Raw genomic sequence first — 22,004 nt, 5'->3', positions numbered from 1 at the left:
ATACAGGCTGTGCCATGTGTCTTATACTGGAGCACAGACATACACTTTGAGGAAATGCCACTCTTGCTCCCCCTCCAACCTAAGAATAGGTGCACCACCACTTTTTGTCCTCCCCCTTTTAGCTCCTGCCTTGTGTCATTAAGTCCATTTCTAGATCTCCCAGTCTATTAAAATGAATGTTTGCTGCTCCTTCCCTACACTGCCCTTGCTATTTAAAAGGCATGTTTACAGTATCCCAGAGTTCAGACTAAGGGGATATGAATATCAGAGCACACCAAAGTGCTGCACTTAACTCCCCCGTCTGTACGCAAACTTATACTGTCTTGAGGTTGGATGTCCAAACTCAGAGCCTGCAAGTTTACATCCGCAGCACCCCACACAGAGGAATTATAGCACAGCACTCTGGTGTGCCCTGCTAGTCACATCCCCTTAGTCTGAACTATGGGGCAATGAAGACAGGCCCTTAAGTTGCTGCTTACTATGGCAACAGTATGAAATTGACATGATTCCTGTAATCAAAAAACCTGCAAGTCTCAAAATATCCTATACACATGGGAGAGTTCAAGGTAAAAAATACAGCTATATTTAAAAAAGAAAGAAAATAAATGAGCTATTATAGAAATGATTCTGTTCCTCAGGGCTGTGTAATACAGGAATCAGGACCTAGGAAATATCAGTTAAAATGGCCTGATATCAGGATCATCATCTCCAATAAGAACCCATTAGACAAACACAACAAAGGAACAAGGAGAATTCTCTTTTGGACAGTTTAATCCAAAATAGAATTGTAGCCACCATATTAGCCCTTTTTTCTAGTATAATTGTTAAAGTCTGAGATCCTGGTAAGATGTTTAATAGCCCTGATTTAAGAGGCTGACAGATTTCTCCTCTCTTTCCAATTACTGAGGGAAAGAAAAAACAAAAGTAAATAGGTTTAGTTAAATAACTAACAAAATTATGGACTAAATACGTGCAGGCACAGAAAACAACCACCAGGCTTTCAGCATAGCTACCAAAACAAAAAAACCCAACATTGTCAATAACTAAATACAGGAAGAACAAACAAGTACATGTTTGTTTCCTTAACTACTTTCTGGACTAGGAATCTATTTTCTTTCAACAGTATCTTCCTTCAGGAGCTAGTAGAAGAGCCAGCCACCACATACAGCTGTTGAATCCATTCTCTCTGTGTTATCATCAACCCTTTGAGCCAGATAATTTTTAACCCAGGAGTTTGGATGACCCTTCCACACACAGCAAATTCCAGCTCCAGATTGGCTTTAACCAGTCAACATTTCAAACCAACAGATACACTCCAAGCGAGCATCCATCTCTGGCTGCCGGGAAGGATTAGTATGGCTAACTAAACATTTCATGTCACCTGCTAGTTAGCGTCACACGATGAATGTGTTCCTTCCCTTTATTATTTTGAAGCTCATTCTCTTTTTTGCGAAATTATTACACATTCCTTCTTTGAAGTCACTGTCAGGTGAACAAAGAGAATGCCAACACTAATTCTCCTGAATTTTAACATGAAAATATTGAAAGAAAGTAACCATTAGCATGGAGATTTCTAAACTGTGATCCTCACACCTGCCCTTCCTGGTATAACACTAAGAGCAGATTCTACTCCCTTGAGGCAGCTGTGGCCGGGAGGCTGACAGAAGGAAAAAAAAAAACGAGTGCAAGGAGCCAGTGTTGTTACAAGGAGCCACCTCTTTCTTCCCACAGACCAAGGAGGAGTTGTTCCAGCCGAGAAAGCAACCAGCCTCCCATCATGAGTGCAAAAGAAGCCTGCATCAAGACACTGTCCTCAGGAACAGCGGTTATTTCAGGAGTGTAATAAAAAAACAAGGAACTCTGGGAGTGCAGAAGGTAGCCATGGACCAAGAAGAGGCAGGAGCCAGTACCAAAGATCAGGAGACTGCTTCTAGAGATTGATGTGATACAGCTAGGAACCAGAGAAGGATCCAAGAAGCAGGCAAGCACACAGCGGGTAGGAAGTGGGAAACCAAATATGAAGCAGTATATGAGGTAGGAGTTGGTAACATGGGGCCATTATCTGAGGAGCAAGAGAAGCAGGAATTGAGGCCTAGTAAAATAATCCATGAGAAAGAAAGAAAAATGAAGAAGGGCCTTGAGAAAAGCAGGGCTGGGCAGAGGACTTGGGAATACTGCCTGTGTTGCTGCGGACAGCACGAACAGAGTGAAAGTGATGAGGACACCAAAAGCAATATTCCCAAAGGGGACTCTGAAAGTGCATACATGGGGAAAGTTGGGGTGGAAAGATATGGATCAAATTTAAATGCAAGTCTAAATTAATGAAGACAAGCTATTTAAAAAAAAAAACCTGCACTTACAATTTGTAACTAGCCATTGGGATGGAATAAACTAAAATTTGTTTCCTTCTCTAAGAATTTTCATATACCTCATTAAAATAAACAGGGTGATTTGCAATTTTAGAGTTCATTGTGATTGCTAAACTGTGGAAGTTAAATAAAAATGTGGCAAAACCACATTTTAAAGAAAAAAAATCAAATTGTGTGTTTACCAACCTTGTTAGTATCCCTTTAAATTTGTTTTGGAGCAAAATCTCACTGTTACAACACAGATGTGTTACAGTAAGGTTTATGTCCTTTCCATATATGTGAGTGGGAATGTCCCACTAGACTTTGGATCTTTTGTTATATAAGTTGAACCCAAATCAGGGTACATGCAGAAAAGCTGTATTGTCACAAATCAGTAGAGAAGAGCATCATTCCAATAAAATTACATACAAAAAATGTCAAATTTCTCAATTTGAAAAGAGTCTTAAAAATTCAACATCTTAATCAGTTTAAGAAACTGCACTTGGATAACCACGTAAAAACTTCAGTTTTTATGGCAATGCATATTTGATACAATTAGCCAAAAAGACATCAATTTAAAGCTTTAGAGAGTACAGCAACTCCTCACTTAACGTTGTAGTTATGTTCCTGAAAAATGCAACTTTAAGCAAAACAATGTTAAGTGACTCCAATTTCCCCATAAGAATTAATGTAAATGAGGGGGGTTATGTTCCAGGGAAATTTTTTTTTTGCCAGACAAGACTATATATTTATATACATATATACACACACACGCACAATAAGTTTTAAACAAACAATTTAATACTGTACACAGCAATGATGGCTTGGTTGAGGTGGAGGAGTCAGAGGGTGGGATATTTCCCAGGGAATGCCTTTCTGCTAAATGATGAACTAGCAATTGGCTGAGCCCTCATGGGGTTAACTCGTTGTTAATGTAGCCTCACACTCTAAAAGGCAGCAGGAATGGAGGGAGGGGAGATAGTACGGTGGACAGAGACAGAGTGTGTGTGTGTGTGTATGATGCACATTTCCCCTTTAAGTATGCTGACCCACTCTTAAGTACACTGCCTTGTTAAGTTAATCAGCAAGCTGAGACCACAGCTGCAGCCAGAAAGCTCCCTCTGTCCTGAGCCCTGTCCTGTGTCCCCCTGCTCTATGGAGATGGGGTAAGCAGGGTGCAGGAGCAAGGGGGAGGGGGACACTCTGACATTACCCCCCTCCCCACCACCCTCACACAGCAAGCAGGAGGCTCGGGGAGCAGCTCCAAGGCAGAGGGCAGGAGCAGCACATGGCAGTGGGGGGAGGGACAGCTGAACTGCCGGCAATTGATAGCCTGCTGGGCAACTGCTGCACAGGGAACTTGGGGGAGTGCGGAGCTGATAGGGGGGCTGCTGGTCCACCCTGGTTCCAAGCCCCCACCAGCTAGCTCCAACAGGCTGCTCTTCCTGCAGTGGACAAAGCAGGCGGCTGCCAAACAACGTTATGAGGGAGCATTGCACAACTTTAAACAAGCATGTTCCCTAATTGATCAGCAACGTAACAACGAAACAACTTAACTGGGACGACTTTAAGTGAGGAGTTACTATACTTTAAATTGACTACCTCAGAACAGGGATCTTTTCCTACAATCCTCTCCCCCAGGCAACTGGACCTAAAACTGTAGATTTTCCTCCTTCCTCACTCTGCAGTGGAACCAATCATATTCTATGTGGATCACACTTTAGGTTTCATAGCTGTTTCCCAACCCCATCCACAGCTACTGACCTCATAGACTAAAGAAATGAGAGGTGGAGCCAAATTCTCCTCTTAGCATGTTTGCTTGGAGCCACAGATACCCAGTTTGGCAAATCAAAGCCACACTAGAATTAAGTTGAGGCACTGGGGAGGGAACTGAGTAACAAAAAAATACCCCTGTCATCTAAGATGTTGAGGGAAAAAAAAGTCAAGGTGAAGACAGAAGTAAAATGAAGCTACTTTATTTTAAAAGGGATATTGTCAGCCTGAAGACCATGGAGGATTGAGATATTATACACCTGCTCCTGAATTCTGCTGATTTCAGTGTTTTTAAAATATATGAGGAGTACTTGTGGCACCTTAGAGACTAACAAATTTATTTGGGCATAAGCTTTCGTGGGCTAAAGCCCACTTCATCAGATGCATGCAGTAGAAAATACAGGAGGAAGATAGATAGATATATACAGAGAACATGAAAAAATGGGTGTTGCCATACCAACTCTAATGAGACTAATCAATTAAGGTTATATTATTATTAGAATATTAATAGAATAAGAATAGCTATAATATTAATAGAATAATAATAGCTATTATTATTAGAACTAGGAAGAATCAGAACCATTAATGTGGAACGTTGCTCTCACCAGCAGGTGGGCAGTATGGGCTGCTGTTGGGGGGAGGGAGGGTGGGTGGAGAGACTGCTCAAGCTGCTGTCTGAATTTAAAGAGACAGCATACCAACACACCCACTTTGTTTTTGTCTCTTCCCCCAACACACCCACCCACCTTCAGTTGAAAAGCAGCTCACAATCTAGTAGGATGCCCATAGAAACATGACTGAGAACCCTGCATTATGTGACGCTGTACCTGCCCCATAAGGCATTGCAAACCCTTCCCAAAGCACCCTGTGGCCAGTTGCACGGTGGGATAGCTACCCACAAAGCACTGCTCTCTGTGTTGATGCAAGAGCGATGCTAGCGAACAGGGGAGTTTGAGAGAGGGTGAAGGAGATCCCCCTGCTGAACGAACAAGGTGTGAGTGCTAACCCTGGAGTGAGTGAGTTTGTTTGGCTGTGTGTGTTTTTCTTTTTCTTTCAGGTTATTTCAGTTACATGGTCAACTGGGTCAAATGGGATTGTGTGTTTGGGGACAGTTTGAGCCTTTGTTCCTTAAGCATCCTTGATCAGCCTTGTGATCATCCTCCCTCTATATGATTAACGAGGAGGTAGGGCTGACGTTGGAGGGAAGGCCTTAAAAGCCAGAGGCTAAGCGACCAAGGGGAGAGAGGGAGTCATAATATAATCATTATGGTTAGGAAGGGCCGCATCGCCAGTGCCAACACTGCTCCTGTCTCTTCCACCTGTGCCTGTATCCAGACAGAGAACCTAACCATGGATGCCTCTACCCAGATCCTGGTGTGGATTTTCAGACTGTGGCCTGCATTTCCCACTCTCAGAAAGCCAGGCTGGAGGGACCATCCAGTGTGAGAGGTGCCTGCTGGTGGAATCTCTCAGCAAGCAGGTGGAAGAGCTACAGGAGGAGGTGGGTAGGCTGAGCATCCGTGATACAAGGAATTCATTGACAGTATTCATATGGAGACTTCCAAGGCTGGAGTCGCTATCTAGCTTGCGAGGACTGCTGTCATGCCACCAGGGGAGGAGGATAAGGCTCTGGTACAGGGAGGACACTGGCTGCTGGTTACTTCTGGCAGCAGGCAGTGCTCCACTCCTACTCCCAACCCACTCACTATGGTGATGGAGAACCGTTATGCTGCCCTGGCAACGAGTGATGAGGAATCACCTCCAAAGGTTGAAGAGGAGAAGCCATGTACCCCCAAGGCTGGGAGGATCACATGGCATCCCAGGAGATATGCTGCCTGCCAGGGGCCCGTATCAGAGAGGTTATGGAGGGATTGTCAAGGATCATCCAGCCCTCCGACTACTACCCCATGCTGCTACTCCTTGTGGGCACTAATGATACTGCGAGGTATGACCCTCAGCAGATCAGAAGTGACTACAGGGCTCTGGGAGTAAGGGTGAGGGAGCTGGGACCGCAGGTGGTGTTCTCTCCAGTCCTTCCAGTCAAGGGTAGGGGCCTCAGCAGAGACAGATGCATCCTGGAGGTGAATGCCTAGCTGCAAGGATGGTGTCACCAGGAGGGCTTCAGCTTCCTTGACCACGGGATGCTGTTCCAGGAAGAAGGACTGCTAAGCAGAGATGGGGTCCACCTATCAAAGAAGGGAAGAGCATATTTGGCTACAGACAGGCTAACATAGTGAGGAGGGCTTTAAACTAGGTTCAACAGGGGCAGGTGACCAAAGCCCACAGGTAAGTCAAAAACATGGAGACCTGAGAGAAGGGTCAGAATGGGGGGAGCATGGGCTGTTACAACATAAATAAGGGAGAGACAAGACAGAAAGGGGAGGGGGGAAATCAAATCAGTATCTTAGATGTCTGTATACTAATGTGAGAAGTATGGGGAATAAGCAGGAAGAACTCGAAATGCTAGTAAATAAACAAAACTATGACATAGCTGGCATCCCGGAGACTTGGTGGGATAGTACTCATGACTAGAATATTGGTATAGAAGGATACAGCTTACTCAGTAAGGACAGGCAGGAGAAAAAGGGAGGAGGTGTTGCCTTATGTATTAAAAAATGTATACACTTGGACTGAGGTTGAGATAGAAATAGGAGACAGACCTGTTGAAAGTCTCTGGGTAAGGATAAAAGGGGTAAAAAACAAGGGTGCTGTCATGATAGGGTCTACGACAGACCACCAAACCAGAAAGAAGAGGTGGATGATGCTTTTCTTAAACAGCTAACAAAATCATCTAAAGCACAGGACTTGGTGATGGAGGACTTCAACTACCCAGACATCTGTTGGGAAAATAACATAGCAGGCCACAGATTATCCAACAAGTTCTTGGAATATATTGGAAACAATTTTTTATTTCAGAAGGTGAAGAAAGCTACTGGGGGGAGGGTGTTCTAGATTTGATTTTGATAAATAGGGAGGAACTGGTTGAGAATTTGAAAGTGGAAGGCAACTTATAGGAGAGTGATCATGAATGGTAGAGGTCATGATTCTAAGGAATGGTAGGAGGGAGAAGAGCACAATAAAGACAATGGATTTCAAGAACACAGACTTTCACAAACTCAGGGAGCTGGTAGATAAAATCCCATGGGAAGCAAGTCTAAGGGGAAAAACAACCGAAGACGCTGATAGTTTTTCAAAGAGACATTATTAAGGGCACAAGAGCAAACTATCCCACTGCACAGGAAAAATAGGAAGTATGGCAAGAGACCACCCTGGCTTAACTAGGAGATCTTCAATGATCTAAAACTCAAAAGAGTCCTACAAAAAGTGGAAATTTGGTCAAATTACAAAGAATGAATATAAAAAACAAACACCACAAGTATGTAGGGACAAAATCAGAAAAGCCAACACACACAAAGAGATCAAACTAGGTAGGGAATAAAAGGAAACAAGAAAATATTCTACAAATACATTAGAAGCAAGAGGAAGACCAAGGACAGAGTAGGCCCGTTACTCAATGAGGGGGGAAAGACAATAACAGAAAATGTGGAAACGGCAGAGGTCCTTAATTACTTCTTTCTTTCGGTTTTCAGCAAGAAGGTTGGTGGTGATTGGACGTCTAACATAGTAAATGCCAGTGAAAATGAGGTAGGATCAGAGTCTAAAACAGGGAAAGAACAAGTCAAAAATGAGGTAGACAAGTTAGATGTCTTCAAATCACCAGGGCCTGATGAAATGCATCCTAGAATACTCAAGAAGCTGACTGAGGAGATCTCTGAGCCATTCGCAATTATCTTTGAAAAGTCATGGAAGACGTGAGACATTCCAGAAGACTGGAAAAGGGCAAATATAGTGCCCATCCATAAAAAGGGAAATAAGGACAACCCGGGGAATTACAGACCAGTCAGCTTAACTTCTGTACCTGGAAAGATAATGAAGCAAATAATTAAGCAATCAATTTGCAAACATCTAGAAGATAATAAGATAACAGTCAGCATAGATTTGTCAAGAACAAATTGTGTCAAACCAACCTGATAGCTTTCTTTGACAGCTTAACAAGCCTCGTAGATGGGGGAAGCGGTAGATGTGGTATATCTTGACTTTAGTAAGGCTTTCGATACTGTCTCACATGACCTTCTCATAAACAAACTAAGGAAATACAACCTAGATGGAGCTACTATAAGGTGGGTGCATAACTGGTTGGAAAATCGTTCCCAGGGAGTAGTTATCAATGGTTCACGGTCATACTGGAAGGGCATAACAAGTGGGGTCCCACAGGGATCAGTTCTGGGTCCAGTTCTGTTCAATATCTTCATCATCAATGATTTAGATAATGGCACAGACAGTACACTTACAAAGTTTGTAGATGATACCAAGCTGGGAGGGGTTGCAAGTGCCTTGGAGGACAGGATTAAAATTCAAAATGGTCTGGACAAATTGGAGAAATGGTCTGAAGAAAATAGCATGAAATTCAGTAAGGAAAAATGCAAAGTATTCCACTTAGGAAGGAACAATCAGTTGCACACATAAAAATGGGAAATGACTGCCTAGGAAGGAGTACTGCGGAAAGGGATCTGGGGTTCATAGTGGATCACAAGAAAAATGAGTCAAAAGTGTAATGATGTTGCAAAAAAAAGCAAACATCATTCTGGGATGTATTAGTAGGAGTATTGTAAGCAAGACACGAAAAGTAATTCTTCCATTCTACTCTGCGCTGATTAGGCATCAACTGCAGTATTGTGTCCAGTTCTGGGCGCCACATTTCAAGAAAGATGTGGACAAATTGGAGTAGGTCCAGAGAAGAGCAACAAAAATGATTAAAGGTCTAGAAAACATAACCTATGAGGAAAGACTGAAAAAACTGAGTTTGTTTAGTCTGGAGAAGAGAAGACTGAGAGGGAACATGATAACAGTTTTCAAGCACATAAAAAGGTTGTTACAAGGAGGACGGAGAAAAATTGTTCTTTTTAACCTCTGGATAGGACAAGCGACAATGGGCTTAAATTGCAGCAAGGGCGGTTTAGGTTGTACATTAGAAAAAACTTCCTGTCAGAGTGGTTAAGCACTGGAATAAATTGCCTAGGGAGAGTGTAGAATCTCCATCATTGGGGATTTTAAAGAGCGGCTTGGACAAACACCAGTAAGGGATGGTCTAGATCAGGGATCAGACAGGACAGTTTGTTTACCTGCGGACGCTACAGTGACAGCCAGTGATTCCCGCAGTCCCCACTGTCCTGGAACAGTGAACCGTGGCCAGTGGGAGCTGCAGGTAAACAAACAGTCCCGGCTCGCCAGCGGATCTCCCTGATAGCCACGTGCCAAAGGTTGCTGATCCCTGGTCTAGATAATACTTGGCCCTGCCATGAGTGCAGGGGATTGGACTAGATGACCTCTCAAGGTCCCTTCCAGTTCTATGATTCTAAGAGCTGCTAGTGTGGATGTGCTCTGCCGACATAAGGAGCACAGTGTGGACAAGCGACAGCGGTTTAATTAAAGCGACATAACTTTTGCTGACAATTCCGCAGTGTAGACAAGGCCTTAAACACCAGCAGCTGGCCTTTGTCAACAGGATATTGCCTTTGAACCCTCCACCCCCACTTTGATATTCACTACTGGCTACTCAGTTTCTGGTGATTTTTTTCAAGCCTTGTTTAGGGCCAAAAGAAAACAGTCCAACATATAGATATCTTCAGCAGATTATCAAAAAATGTTCCTAAATGAGTCTAAGTTTTCCAACAAGCATGTTGAAAAAAATTTCTCCAAAAGCAGGTCTTCCATAGTCCATGTATACTGCCACTTACCCACAAATTCCAAATCACCTTCTCTAGCACAAGGAAGTTTTATTTTAAGGCAACTCATCAAGGAAATATAATGAAGCAGACTTTGAAAGCGGTCTTCCCCACACAGACGAGTACATCAACTACAACTGAATATCAAAGAGCAAGGAAGTGGGGGGCAATTCCAGAAACAATGATAAAGCTAGTCCACTTTTTTTATATTTTGACAAGGAACAACAGAGGAAGAAATACCAAATATCCTCATATGAAGTTAGGGCAAAGGATAGTGGTAAACAATGAATGTTTTTAAACTGAAGTCTGCAAAGACAAGAAAAAAATATATATTTTGGGCTGGGCATGATCTTTAAAAAATACAAGTACCACATATATCTATATCTTCTGGGAAATACAAAATGTGAGAAATATAAGTTTTGTGATACTATTGAACAGAACCCTGTTCAGGTTCAGTAGCTTCCACCCATATTAAATACCATGGCACACAAACATGAAGCTGTGAAGGTTTGCAAACTGCTTTAAGGAGCTCAAACAATTACCCACTTTTCAGAAAAAGAGATCTGTGTCTGATGTGACAAGTCTCAAACTTCTGAGTTAATAGTTCTTCACATCAACATCAGTTACTTAATTGGCCAACAGCAAATGCTGAAAACTGGGCATCTGGCATTAAGCTCTTGTCTACACTATGGGGTTAGGTAGAATTTAGCTGCGTTAGGTCGATTTTAAAATGAATGCATCTACACTACCAACCCCGTTCCGTCGACCTAAAGGGCTCTTAAAATCGACTTCTGTACTCCTCCCTGGGGAGGGGAGTAGCACTAAAATCAACCTTGCTGGGTCGAATTTGGGGTACTGCAGACGCAATTCAACAGTATTGGCCTCCCGGAGCTGTCCCAGAGTGCTCCAATGTGACCTCTCTGGACAGCACTTTGAACTCTGATGCACTAGCCAGGTGCACAGGAAATTTTGAATTTCATTTCCTGTTTGGTCAGCGTGGCGAGCTCAGCAGCAGAGGTGACCATGCAGTCCCCCCAGAATCGCAAACGAGCCCCAGCATGGACCAAAAGGGAGACACTGGATCTGATTGCTGTACGGGGAGAAGAATTTGTGCAGGCCAAACTCTAATCAAAAAGAAGAAATACAAACATATATGCCAAAATCGCACAGGGCATGGTGGACAGAGGCTACAACAGGGACACACAGCAGTGTCGCATGAAAGTTAAGGAGCTCAGACAAACCTACCAAAAGACAAAGGAAGCAAATGGTTGCTCCGGGTCAGAGCCCCATACATGACACTTCTATGATCAGCTGCATGGCATTCTTGGGGGGGGAACCCTACCACTACCCCACCACTGTCCATGGACACCTGCAAGGGGGAGTCTCACGCAACAGGGAGGAGGATTTTGTGGATGAGAAGGAGCAGCAGGCAAGTGGTGAATCCGTTCTCCCCAGCAGCCAGGACCTTTTCATCACCCTGGAGCCAATACCCTCCCAAGGCGGGATCCCCAACCCTCAAGAGAAGGCAGCTCTGGTGAGTGCACATTTTTAACTACAGTACAGGGTTTAAAAACAATAGTGTTTAATGTCTGATTTGCCCTGAAGAATTGGGATGCATTCATGGCCAGTACAGCTACTGGAAAAGTCTGCTAACGTGCCTGGGGTGGAGCGGCAATCCTCCAGGGACATCTCCATGAAGCTCTCCTGGAGGTACTCTGAAAGCCTTTGCAGAAGGTTTCTGGGGAGGGCTGTCTTATTTCATCCTGCACAGTAGGACACTTTACCAAGCCAAGCCAGTAGCAAGTAGTCTAGAATCATTGCAGCACAAAACATGGCAGTGAATGGTCCTGGGTTTTGCATTCAAGCAACATTCGGTCTATATCTTTCTCTGTTAGCCTCAGGAGAATGAGATCATTCATGGTCACCTGGTTGAAATAGGGGAATTTTTGTAAGGGAATAGTAAAAGGACCCTGTTCATGCTGGGTTTTTTGCACTTGGCTAAAAGGGATCATCCTGGAGAATCAGCAGGGGGGAGGGGTGAAGGGCTCATCTCAGAGAACAGCCATGCGGCAGCTGGGGGGAGGTGTGTGCTGCATATGCACCTGAAAACCGCAGCCCCTCCTTTTAAATGTGAAGCCCAACCAGCATTGCTTGCTATAGGAAAGGATGGCGCTGCAGTCTGAAACCATTCCCACATGTTATGAAGGCGTAAGAAGCCAACCACGTGTCCCAAAAGGCTTACCATGGCTGCCTGGAAACCAAATTCTGTTGCCCAGCCGTGTGTGATGTGTCACCATACAGGCAGGCGCTCAATATAAAACGCAAAATGCGACCTTTACCTAAAGCACATGTGCTGTCTGCTATGAATTGACTGATTCACTGTGAAAGAGTCTCCCTTTTGTTCTCAGAAATGTATCATCTTAAATTTTACTCTCCCTTTTTATCTCCCCCCAGATGCAAATGTTTCTATGCTCCCCCTATCATCTCTGTCCGAGGTTATCGCAGATTAGAAGGTGAAAAAAACACAGTCGCAATGACGTTTTCTGAGCTCATGCAGATCTCCCGCACTGATAGGGCACTGCTTAATACATGGAGGCATTCAGTGGCAGACGCCAAGAAAGCATTAAGTGAGCGCAAAGAGCAGAGGCAGGAGGCGATGCTGAGGCTAATGGGGGAGCAAACGGACATGATGAAGCGTCTGCTGGAGCTGGAGGAAAGCCAACAAGAGCACAGCCCCCGACTGCATCCATTGTATAACCGACTGCCCTCCTCCCCAAGTTCCATATACTCCTCACCCAGACACCCAAGAACACAGGGGGAAGGGGGGGAGCCGCGGGAGACTTCGGGCACCTAGCCACTCCACTCCAGAGGATGGCCCAAGCAACAGAAGGCTATCATTCAAACAATTTTTATTTGTAGTGTAGCTACAATAAGCAAGGTGGCCCTGTCCTTCCCTCCTCCTGCACCCCACTCCACCCGGGCTACCGTCAGTTCTCACTTTTTTTTTTTTAAATTAATAAAGAAAGAATGCATGGTTTCAAAACAATAGTTACTTTATTTCCTTTGCCAGCTGTGATCGAAGGGGGGGAGGGTAGTTGGCTTACAGGCAATTAAAATCAACAAAGGGGCAGGTTTGTAGCAAGGAGAAACACACTCAACTGTCACACTGTAGCCTGGCCTGTCATGAAACTGGTTTTCAAAGCCTCTCTGATGTGCAGCGTGCCTGGCTGTGCTCTTCTAATTGCCCTGGTGTCTGGCTGCTCAAAATCGGCTGCCAGGTGATTTGCTTCAACCTCCCACCTTGCCATAAACATCTCCCCCTTACTCTCATAGATATTATGGAGCACACAGAAAGCAGCAATAACAATGGGAATGTTGGTTGTGCTGAGGTCTAAACTAGTCAGCAAACAGCGCCAGTGAACTTTTAAATGTCCAAAGGCACATTCTACCACCATTCTGCACTTGCTCAGCCTATAGTTGAACTGCTCCTTACTACTGTCCAGACTGCCTGTGTATGGCTTCATGAGCCATGGGAGCAAGGGGTAGGCTGGGTCCCCAAGGATAACTATTGGCATTTCAACATCCCCAATGGTAATTTTCTGGTCTGGGAAGTCAGTCCCTTCTTGCAACTGCTCGAACAGCCCAGAGTTCCTAAAGATGCGAGCGTCATGCACCTTTCCTGGCCATCCCACGTTGATGTCAGTGAAACATCCCTCGTGATCCACCAGTGCTTGCACACCACTGAGAAGTACCCCTTGCGGTTTACATACTGGTTGGCAAGGTGGTCCGGAGCCAAGATGGGGATATGCGTTCCGTCTATTGCCCCACCACAGTTAGGGAACCCCATGCAGCAAAGCCATCTGCTATGACCTGAACATTTCCTAGAGTCACTACCCTTGATAGCAGATCATCAGTGACTGCATTGGCTACTTGGATCACAGCAGTCCCTACAGTAGACTTGCCCACTCCAAACTGATTCCCGACTGATCGGTAGCAGTCAGACGTTGCAAGCTTCCACAGGGCTATCGCCACTCACTTCTCGACTGTCAGGGCAGCTCTCATCTTGGTATTCCTGTGCTTGAGGGCGGGGGAAAGCAACTCACAAAGTTCAAGGAAAGTGGCCTTACACATGCGAAAGTTTCGCAGCCATTGTGACTCATCCCATACCTGCAACACTATGTGGTCCCACCTGTCTGTGCTTGTTTGCCGGGCCCAGAATCGGTGTTCCACTGTATCAACCAGCCCCACTGCTGCCATGATGTCCCAATTGCCACAGCCCGTGCTTTCAGGAACGTCTGTGTCTATGTCCTCAACACAATCGTCCTCGTGCTGGCGTCTCCTAGCCCAGTTCTGCACATACTCCAGGATAATGTGCGAGGTGTTTACAATGCTCACAACAGCAGCGGTGAGCTGAGCGGGCTCCATGCTTGCCGGGGTATGGCATCTGCACGGTAACTCAGGAAAAAAGGCGCAAAACGATTGTCTGCTGTTGCTTTCACAGAGGGAGGGAAGGACAACTGACGACATGTACCCAAAACCACCCGTAACAATGTTTTTGCCCCATCAGGCATTGGGAGCTTAACCCAGAAAGCCAACGGGCAGTGGAGACTGCGGGAACTGTGGGATAGCTAGCCACGGTATTGAGAACCCACTCTGCCAACTTAATGCGCTTAGTGGGGACATAAACAATAGACTGTATAAAATCAATTTCTAAAAATCGACTTTTATAAAATCGACCTAATTTTGTAGTGTAGACATACCCTAAGACTAAGAAGAGTGTCTTTCTACATGCCCAGCCAGGGCCTGACTTTCAGAGGAACTAAGTACACACAACTCCACTGAAGCCAAAAAGCAATATAGGTGTTGAGCACCTCTGAAAAATCTTTACCTTCAGTAATAAAAATCAACCTACTACATTACATCTTATTAGGTGCTGAGACATTAAAGAAAGTATGTGTTCCTATACAGTACTATGCTGTTGCTTGCTTGACTGCTTGCATAGTCTTGTTCTAAACATATAAATAAGAAGTCTTCATAAAAATTAGCACATAAGGAATCCAAGAACAGATTTTTTTCTACAAGTGTGTTGAATACATCTGAATTACAGTTAGAAATATTTTACAATGACAAAATTATAGGTTATTCAAATACAATTTTAGGTATTTGCTCATATGCCTATGCAAAATTAACTGAGTATTTGCAGGAAGGGATGGAGGAGGAAGGAAAGAAAGAAGAAAATAACAATACACTTATGCTAACAAAGTACCAGTAATACTATTGGATTATCGGACTGAAAAGGTCTAGCTAGAGACAAACATAAAAAATGAATGGGTCCAGGGTCTACTTGCTGGACAGAAGCCTGGTCCTTACCCTACCACAAATCCCCAGAGCTACTGAGAAAAGAGAAATGTTGGAATTCCTACAAAATTTCTGCCCTTGGGCTGTGGCTCAGAGGATCCATCATTAGTATCAGCCTCTGACATGTGAGCTGTGAAGCTTAGCAACTACTAGCTGCTGCCAAGGGTAAGAGACCATCATAAACTGATTCTTTGGAAGATGAAGCCACAGTCTAATCTGTCCAAAGGTAAACCAAGGGCAGTCTAGCATACATGAGACGTAGTCCACTAAAGTATTCCTGCTGACTAGAAGGATAAACTTACAAAGTTAGGAGTTCATTTGGGGCAAACATCTTTATAAACACTTTCAAATGGAAATGAAAAAGTATGTGGGAGACTATTTAGTTTTGGTCTGAGCTACTTAGTTCAGTAGCTCAAAACCTGAAACATTATCTGCCTCCTAAGATCAATTTATTAATTTATTTCTCCCTTCGTAAGACTCCTACTCTCCTTGAAGGTTGCTTCTCTTCACTTCCCCATTTTTTACTTCTGCTAGCCTCTGACAGGATTCTCAACCTTTCTTGTTCTCTGTCTCTTGTTCAGAGGGAATGGGATCCTTCAGGATCACACTGATACTGCTCCTTCAGTTGCTCTGCAGTTGCCACTAAAGCAATGCAAAGCATCTTCCTTACCCCTGTGAATGAATTTACTGCTGAAATAATTTCAGTCCTGGTAGTACAGTAAATAAAGGACCAAGCTGAATCCAAAATTCTGATGTACTGCAACTACCATACCCTTCGAACTGTGCACATATCTTCTACTCCTCTTCCCACACACCCCTCTCCCCTCAATGTACATCGCTGCTCCTGATTATGCACTCAGAATAACCCCTAAGGCTATCTGGAGAGTAGCACTAGCATGGTCCCAGGCTATGCCTACACAGTGCCATAATACAGGACTATAGGGCCATGAACGGCAGAGTGCACCAGAGTTGCGCTCTAACTGCCCCATGTGGATGCTACTGCCGCAAACTAAAAAATATCTAGGTCACATTAATGACAGGTTTCAGAGTAGCAGCCGTGTTAGTCTGTATTCGCAAAAAGAAAAAGGAGTACTTGTGGCACCTTAGAGACTAACCAATTTATTTGAGCATAAGCTTTTGTGAGCTACAGCTCACTTCATCGGAGCTTATGCTCAAATAAATTGGTTAGTCTCTAAGGTGCCACAGTACTCCTTTTCTTTTAGGTCACATTAAGATACTCTTTGGTGTACTCTGCAATTCACACCCCTATAGTCTGCACTGAGATGCAGTGTAGACAAACCCCTAGTCTGTTTCACTCTATTGCCCCTGCAGACATGGGAAACATGCTTTCTGCAGGAGCAACAAAGGCATGAGCTTCAATTGCCTTGTGAACCAAAATGGCCAGGAGAGAGGAACAGCAATGTTAGTCTTTCCTCCTAGCATCAGATTGGCAACTGTGCCTCTCCTGCTCTTCCATACATATAAAATAACTAGGACCGCATCAGTTTCCATAAACCACTGCACTAACTGGGGAAATACTGTGCAGGATCTCTCAGAGAATTCTCTTAATATGGACTTGGGGGAACAGAACACAGGAAACCCACGTTTCTGTACCAAGTTTAAAACCTTGAACGCAGACATAAATCACTGACAAAAACTTTGTCAATGTGGAACTACCACTTTGTTATTGTGGAATGGGAATAATGGTCATGCTCTAAAAAGTTTGAAGTGTGTAACTGCTAACAGGGCCAGTGAAAGAAGTCTTGCATGTTATTTGCCCCCAAAGTTGAGTTTTACTACACAGTGGTTACAGTAACCTTAAGGACCTGTGAGAAAATTGATGTGTGTGTGGGGGGAGATGGATAACACCCCTGCAACATATAGCCCCTCCACCATTTCCAGCTCACCCTCCGCTTGTTATCCCATCCAGCCATTAGAACTTCAGACCCCAATTTGATTCACTATCTCCACCTCACACCCGCATGAAGCACAGGAAAAGTCAAGCCAATGCAAGTACATATGTGGATTTTATAGCACTCAAACAATCATCTCGATCTTAATTGTAAAGCATCGATACGCCGCACCTCCCCAACCCTAAACCCTCACTCTTGCTGTGCCACCTACCTCCATGTCACCACTCCCAGTGTCTGACCCCTGCCACCCTCAATGCAGCTCCAAACCCCTCTTCCCTATCCCTCCCACTCCTCAGCTCCCAAACCCCACTACCATCCCAGTAAGCATTTGCATGCATAATTTATTTTCTGGTTCAATACATTTCGCCAAACACACCTGACAGACACACTTTTGCAACAGGCCTACAACCTTTTTCAGATTTTTGCTCTAGGTCAGACTTGAACTCACATAGCTGGGTGTAGATCTGGCTCAATGGCTACTGCATATCCGCTTTAGCTACCCAGCTGTAGTGAAAACTTGCCGGCCAGTAAGCCTGAATGTTAGGCATGTGCCTAACTAGAGCGCTGAACTCTCTTGCTACTGTTTTCAATTTGCTCCCCTCAAGGAGCAGTAGATGCCCTGCAATAGCTGAAGTACATGTCCTGCAATGGAGACCATCTGGGGCACGATCAGTTCCCTGACTCTGAACAAAAATATGTTGGCATACTCCATCAACCTTAAGAAAAGCTGTTTGTTTGTTTTTTTTTTTTGGGGGGGGGGGGGGAGGGATTGTATCTCAGTATCCCCCATGATCAAATTACCCCAAATTTGGATCACTTACTCTACTCTGTATCACCACAAAGCAAACCAAATTACAAGGCAATCCAAGTAACCATGTGGATTTTAGAGCATTTAGAAGAGTCAGGCTTTAAACAGAAAACTGTTCTAACCTTAATTATAGCAGAACTAGCATTGTGTTATAATATTGCTTTCTTCATGTAAGGAAATAATGCTAGCTGATAACAGGTGGGGAAAAGATTGGGAGGAAAAGAAAGAGGTATACTGACACTGCAAAATGAGATCTGTCATTAGTATAAGATTGCTATACTAGATCAAAAATTCAATCGTCTGGTCAACTGCCCATGCATCAATAATAAAGAACTGAGCTACAGTTGTAGACAAAGACGAAATGCCCACCTGAATATCCATTCTCTTCATTTTTGGGGGGTGTTACTGACTTTGGGTACACCACCCTGAGTCACATGTAGAAGTGAGTGATGACACCGCTTGGTTCTTAACATAATCATAAAATTATAACAATGCACAATTATCAGTCTGTTGGCTCTTATATTACTTCCATTGGCAAAGCTGAACACAGAAGCTTAGGCCAAGTCTACACTAAAAAGTCAGGTCGACCCAGCTACGTCACTCGGAGTGACATAATTAAGCCGACTTAACTCCCTGTATAGACAGTGCTAGGTCAATGGAAGAATTCTTCCATCAATCTAGTGCTGCTTCTTGGGGAGGTGGATTAACTACAGCGACAAAAGAACCTCTCCTGTTGGTGTAGCACGTGTCTACTCTGAAGTGCTACAGCAGCGCCACTGCAGCATTTCTAGTGCAGACATAGCCTTATTGTGCAGAGGCCTATAATAAGCACTACCGGTCCCTAATTTTTTACAATTCAAATTTGAAAAAAAATTAGTTAACTTAGCAAAGCTAAGCGTACACTGCCAAACCAAAATATAACCAAAGCGAACACTGGAAAAGAAACATTACATGCTTTTCTCACATGGGTGTCAAGGTCATCTTTTTGGTATACTGGTTTTCTCAAGAAACGTGTTAGTAGGATTTTGCACCTCAACATGTTACCCATTAGTTATGCTCACTATATATTTAACTACAAAACTGTATACTTTAACAAAATTCACAAATTCTAATTCATTGTTTCAGGAGTACCTGGTTCAAACTAGTTATCTGACGGGTAATACACTACATTACAGGGCTACCAAATACCACCAGTTGGCAATATGTGCTCAAAATATGAGTAAAAATATAGTAGGCATAATAATTGTTTGTTTAGCACGAACGATGCGCTTACTGCTGTAGAAAATTTAGTGTTTTCCCAAATGAGTTTACAATCCAAATACAGATACAGAGGAAAGGTCAAACTGCGAAGTTCAGAGAAGGGATTAAGAGCTGAGTTTTTTATTTAGTTTTCAAAATATATAAACTAATTTCTTGTGGGCATCTAAAGAAAGCCAGGAAACTAAATGTTGAACTGAACAGATGAGTAAATCCCATTGAGCATAAAGTTAAGCAAATGCACAAGTGACTGCAGAATTGGAACCATAGAGAATAAGCCATCTGTGAGGGAAATCATATTAAAATCTCAACTGGGTACATGTTTTAATACAATTTCATCTTCACATAAGTTATCAAATTGAAATTCTGCAGAGTTACTAGAATTTCATGTACTCTTTTTGATTCTGTATCCAGAAGTAAAATATTGACAGAGTCAGGCATCATACATTTATTATTTCTTGGGCACCCAAATGTGCTAATTAAGACATACCCATTTTGAATACATCAGAATGAGATTACTTAAAATATCAAGAGATACTGACGGTTATCTAAATTAACACATTTACCTAAATCATTTGGGTCAGCAAATAAAATTTGTATAGTTGTATGAATGGCATTTTGTCCAATATCAGTAAAGTTAAGCCGTACAAGGAAGCAATATAATGAGATGAATGAAGTGGTAAGCACTGCTAGTATCTCCACTGATATTTGGCTAGGTAAAGGTGATTTCTGTCCTACATGCCAATAAGAATAGAAAACACAAAATATGTGCAATCTAACCCCAATTAATATAACATAGTAGATTTCTGTTTAAAAACACCACCACTTGCCTGAAATGTGGAAAATGGAGAGCCCTCAAACTGCCAATTGTGTCAAAATAAGAAACGTGTCAATTTAAAAGTGCTGGTTAAAACTCACACTCAAAATTCACTCCTTAGCTATGGAGTTATCTGTATCATTTCAAAATGTAAAGATCTCATGAATGGAATAGAAAAATCATACTATAGAAAGAAAAATACAAAGTCAGTTATTTCGTAGAGGATAAGTAGGTATGTAATTGTGTTCATACTGATACTCTAGTCTAGTGCAACTGACATGCAGATGCAAAGAATGAACTTTACACAGCATGACTTTGTCACAGGAGAACAGTCTGCCATTTTTCCTGTTTCTGTTCAGCAACCATTCACAGCACACTAACCTTCAAAATGCATTAAACATTCTGGAATAAGTCTTGGAAACCTTACATTAAAGATGTGCTTACATTTAGCAGGTTACTTGCAATGAACACACACACTACAATTAACACCTAGAATGATTTGCAAGAACATCCTGTGCACCAAAACTTTTATTTAAAGTTAGCTCCAACTACACATTCATTTTAAATTTAGGTGGGAATAAAAACTTTAGACATCAGGATCTGGCATATTTTGATGTCCAATTTGGAAGACACAATCGCTCGTATATTATTGCCCAGCTAGAGAGTTTTCAGATCAGGCAGAGTTGCAACAACCAGTAGCAGCCGAAAGAAAAGAGTGACGGAGATGGCACAAGGGCCTTCCATGCCTCATGAAAGGAGGCTGGTCCCAACCTCTCCCCACCCGCCACATGCTTCGTTTCGGGGCTTGTCACCTGACCCTTTCCCCACACGCCGCTCCGTATCCGCACACGGAGAAGTTCCTGTTCGATCGTGGGCAGCCCCTTCGTTTGCTGCTGCCCAGCCCGTGCGATCTGCCCCGCGTTCACGTGGTCGCTTCCTCCCCCAGCCCTGGCAGGGAAGGAGGCGCCCCGGCTGTGAACCACCCGGCCCCCGCGAGGCGCAGCGCAGCGCGCCCGGGGTAACGCCTGGGCGCGAGGGCCCGGCCGCGCGCCCCAGCTCCCGGGCGGCCCGCGCGCTGGGCGGGCGGCAGAGAGGGGGCGGGGATCCCCCGGCCTCACCCGAAGGAACGCGGCGCTGGCCGCTCCTGGGGCGGGGGAGCGCAGGGCCGCCCGGCCTTCATCAGACTCACGGGGCCCGAACAGCCTCGGGAGCGAGGGGAGGCCGCAGGCCGGCCGCTACCTGGGCCTCCGCGGAGGCCTCTGCTGGGCCGGGCCTCGGCTCTCCCTCGCCCCGGGGCAGGAAGCAGCGGGGCAGGCGGCCGCGATAGCGGCTTCGTGACCCCCAGAACCGATCTCTGGCCGCCGGGCCCGGCCTCCCCCCGCCCTCCCCGACTCCCACCTCCTGGTTGAAGGCGTTCACGGCCTCCATGTTGGCGGCGGCTGGTGCGGGTGCCCGCGGCGGGAGGCGGGAGGCTCGGTCCCGCTCAGGGGCTCCGCGCTAACATGTCCGTTCGGCGGCGGAGCTCTGCGCGCAGGCGGCGTCTCACTGGCCGGGCTCCGCACAGACCGTCTCTCCCAGCGGGATGGCGGAGGGAGCCCGCGCCGCGCACAGCACCCTGGGATCGCTTAGGCCTCCCGGCCCCGCGCCACCCACAGGAGAGAGCGCGCGCGCGGCGCGGTTGCGAGGACGCCACGTGACCGCTCCCCCCCTCCCCTGTTACTATCTCGAGCCCCGCCATGTCAGAAACGGCCCCGCCCCCGGGGAGAGGGGGAAAGGGGCGGAGCGGGGCGAGATAAATCTTTCGCTTCTCTTCCCCCTCCCCCTCCCGCCCGCGCACAGGGCGGGGTGTTTGCCAGGTGGAGGAAGGGGTGGGGTTCACCTAGCCCAAGGGAAGGGGAGAGAGCTCTTCCCCCCCCCCCGCCCAGCAAAGGGAGGAGGGAGCCC

At 44.9% G+C, this 22,004-nt stretch overlaps 1 protein-coding gene across 2 annotated transcripts in view; it reads right to left on the bottom strand.

Moving 5' to 3' along the window:
- SCAF4 (SR-related CTD associated factor 4) overlaps window positions 1–21,706 on the bottom strand; it is a 70,572-nt gene extending 48,866 nt beyond the window's left edge. For both annotated transcript variants that reach the window (XM_075133163.1, XM_075133166.1), the window contains exon 1: window positions 21,459–21,706. In XM_075133163.1, the coding sequence (XP_074989264.1) occupies window positions 21,459–21,488 (30 nt within the window). In that variant the 5' untranslated portion in view covers window positions 21,489–21,706. The remainder of the gene's footprint in view (window positions 1–21,458) is intronic.
- Window positions 21,707–22,004: the final 298 nt, after the last annotated feature.

The sequence above is a fragment of the Caretta caretta genome, chromosome 1 (assembly GCF_965140235.1).
Source record: "Caretta caretta isolate rCarCar2 chromosome 1, rCarCar1.hap1, whole genome shotgun sequence".
Lineage (NCBI taxonomy): Eukaryota > Metazoa > Chordata > Testudines > Cheloniidae > Caretta > Caretta caretta.
Note: the sequence above shows the minus strand (reverse complement) of the source record. Positions and strands in the feature narration are given on the sequence as shown.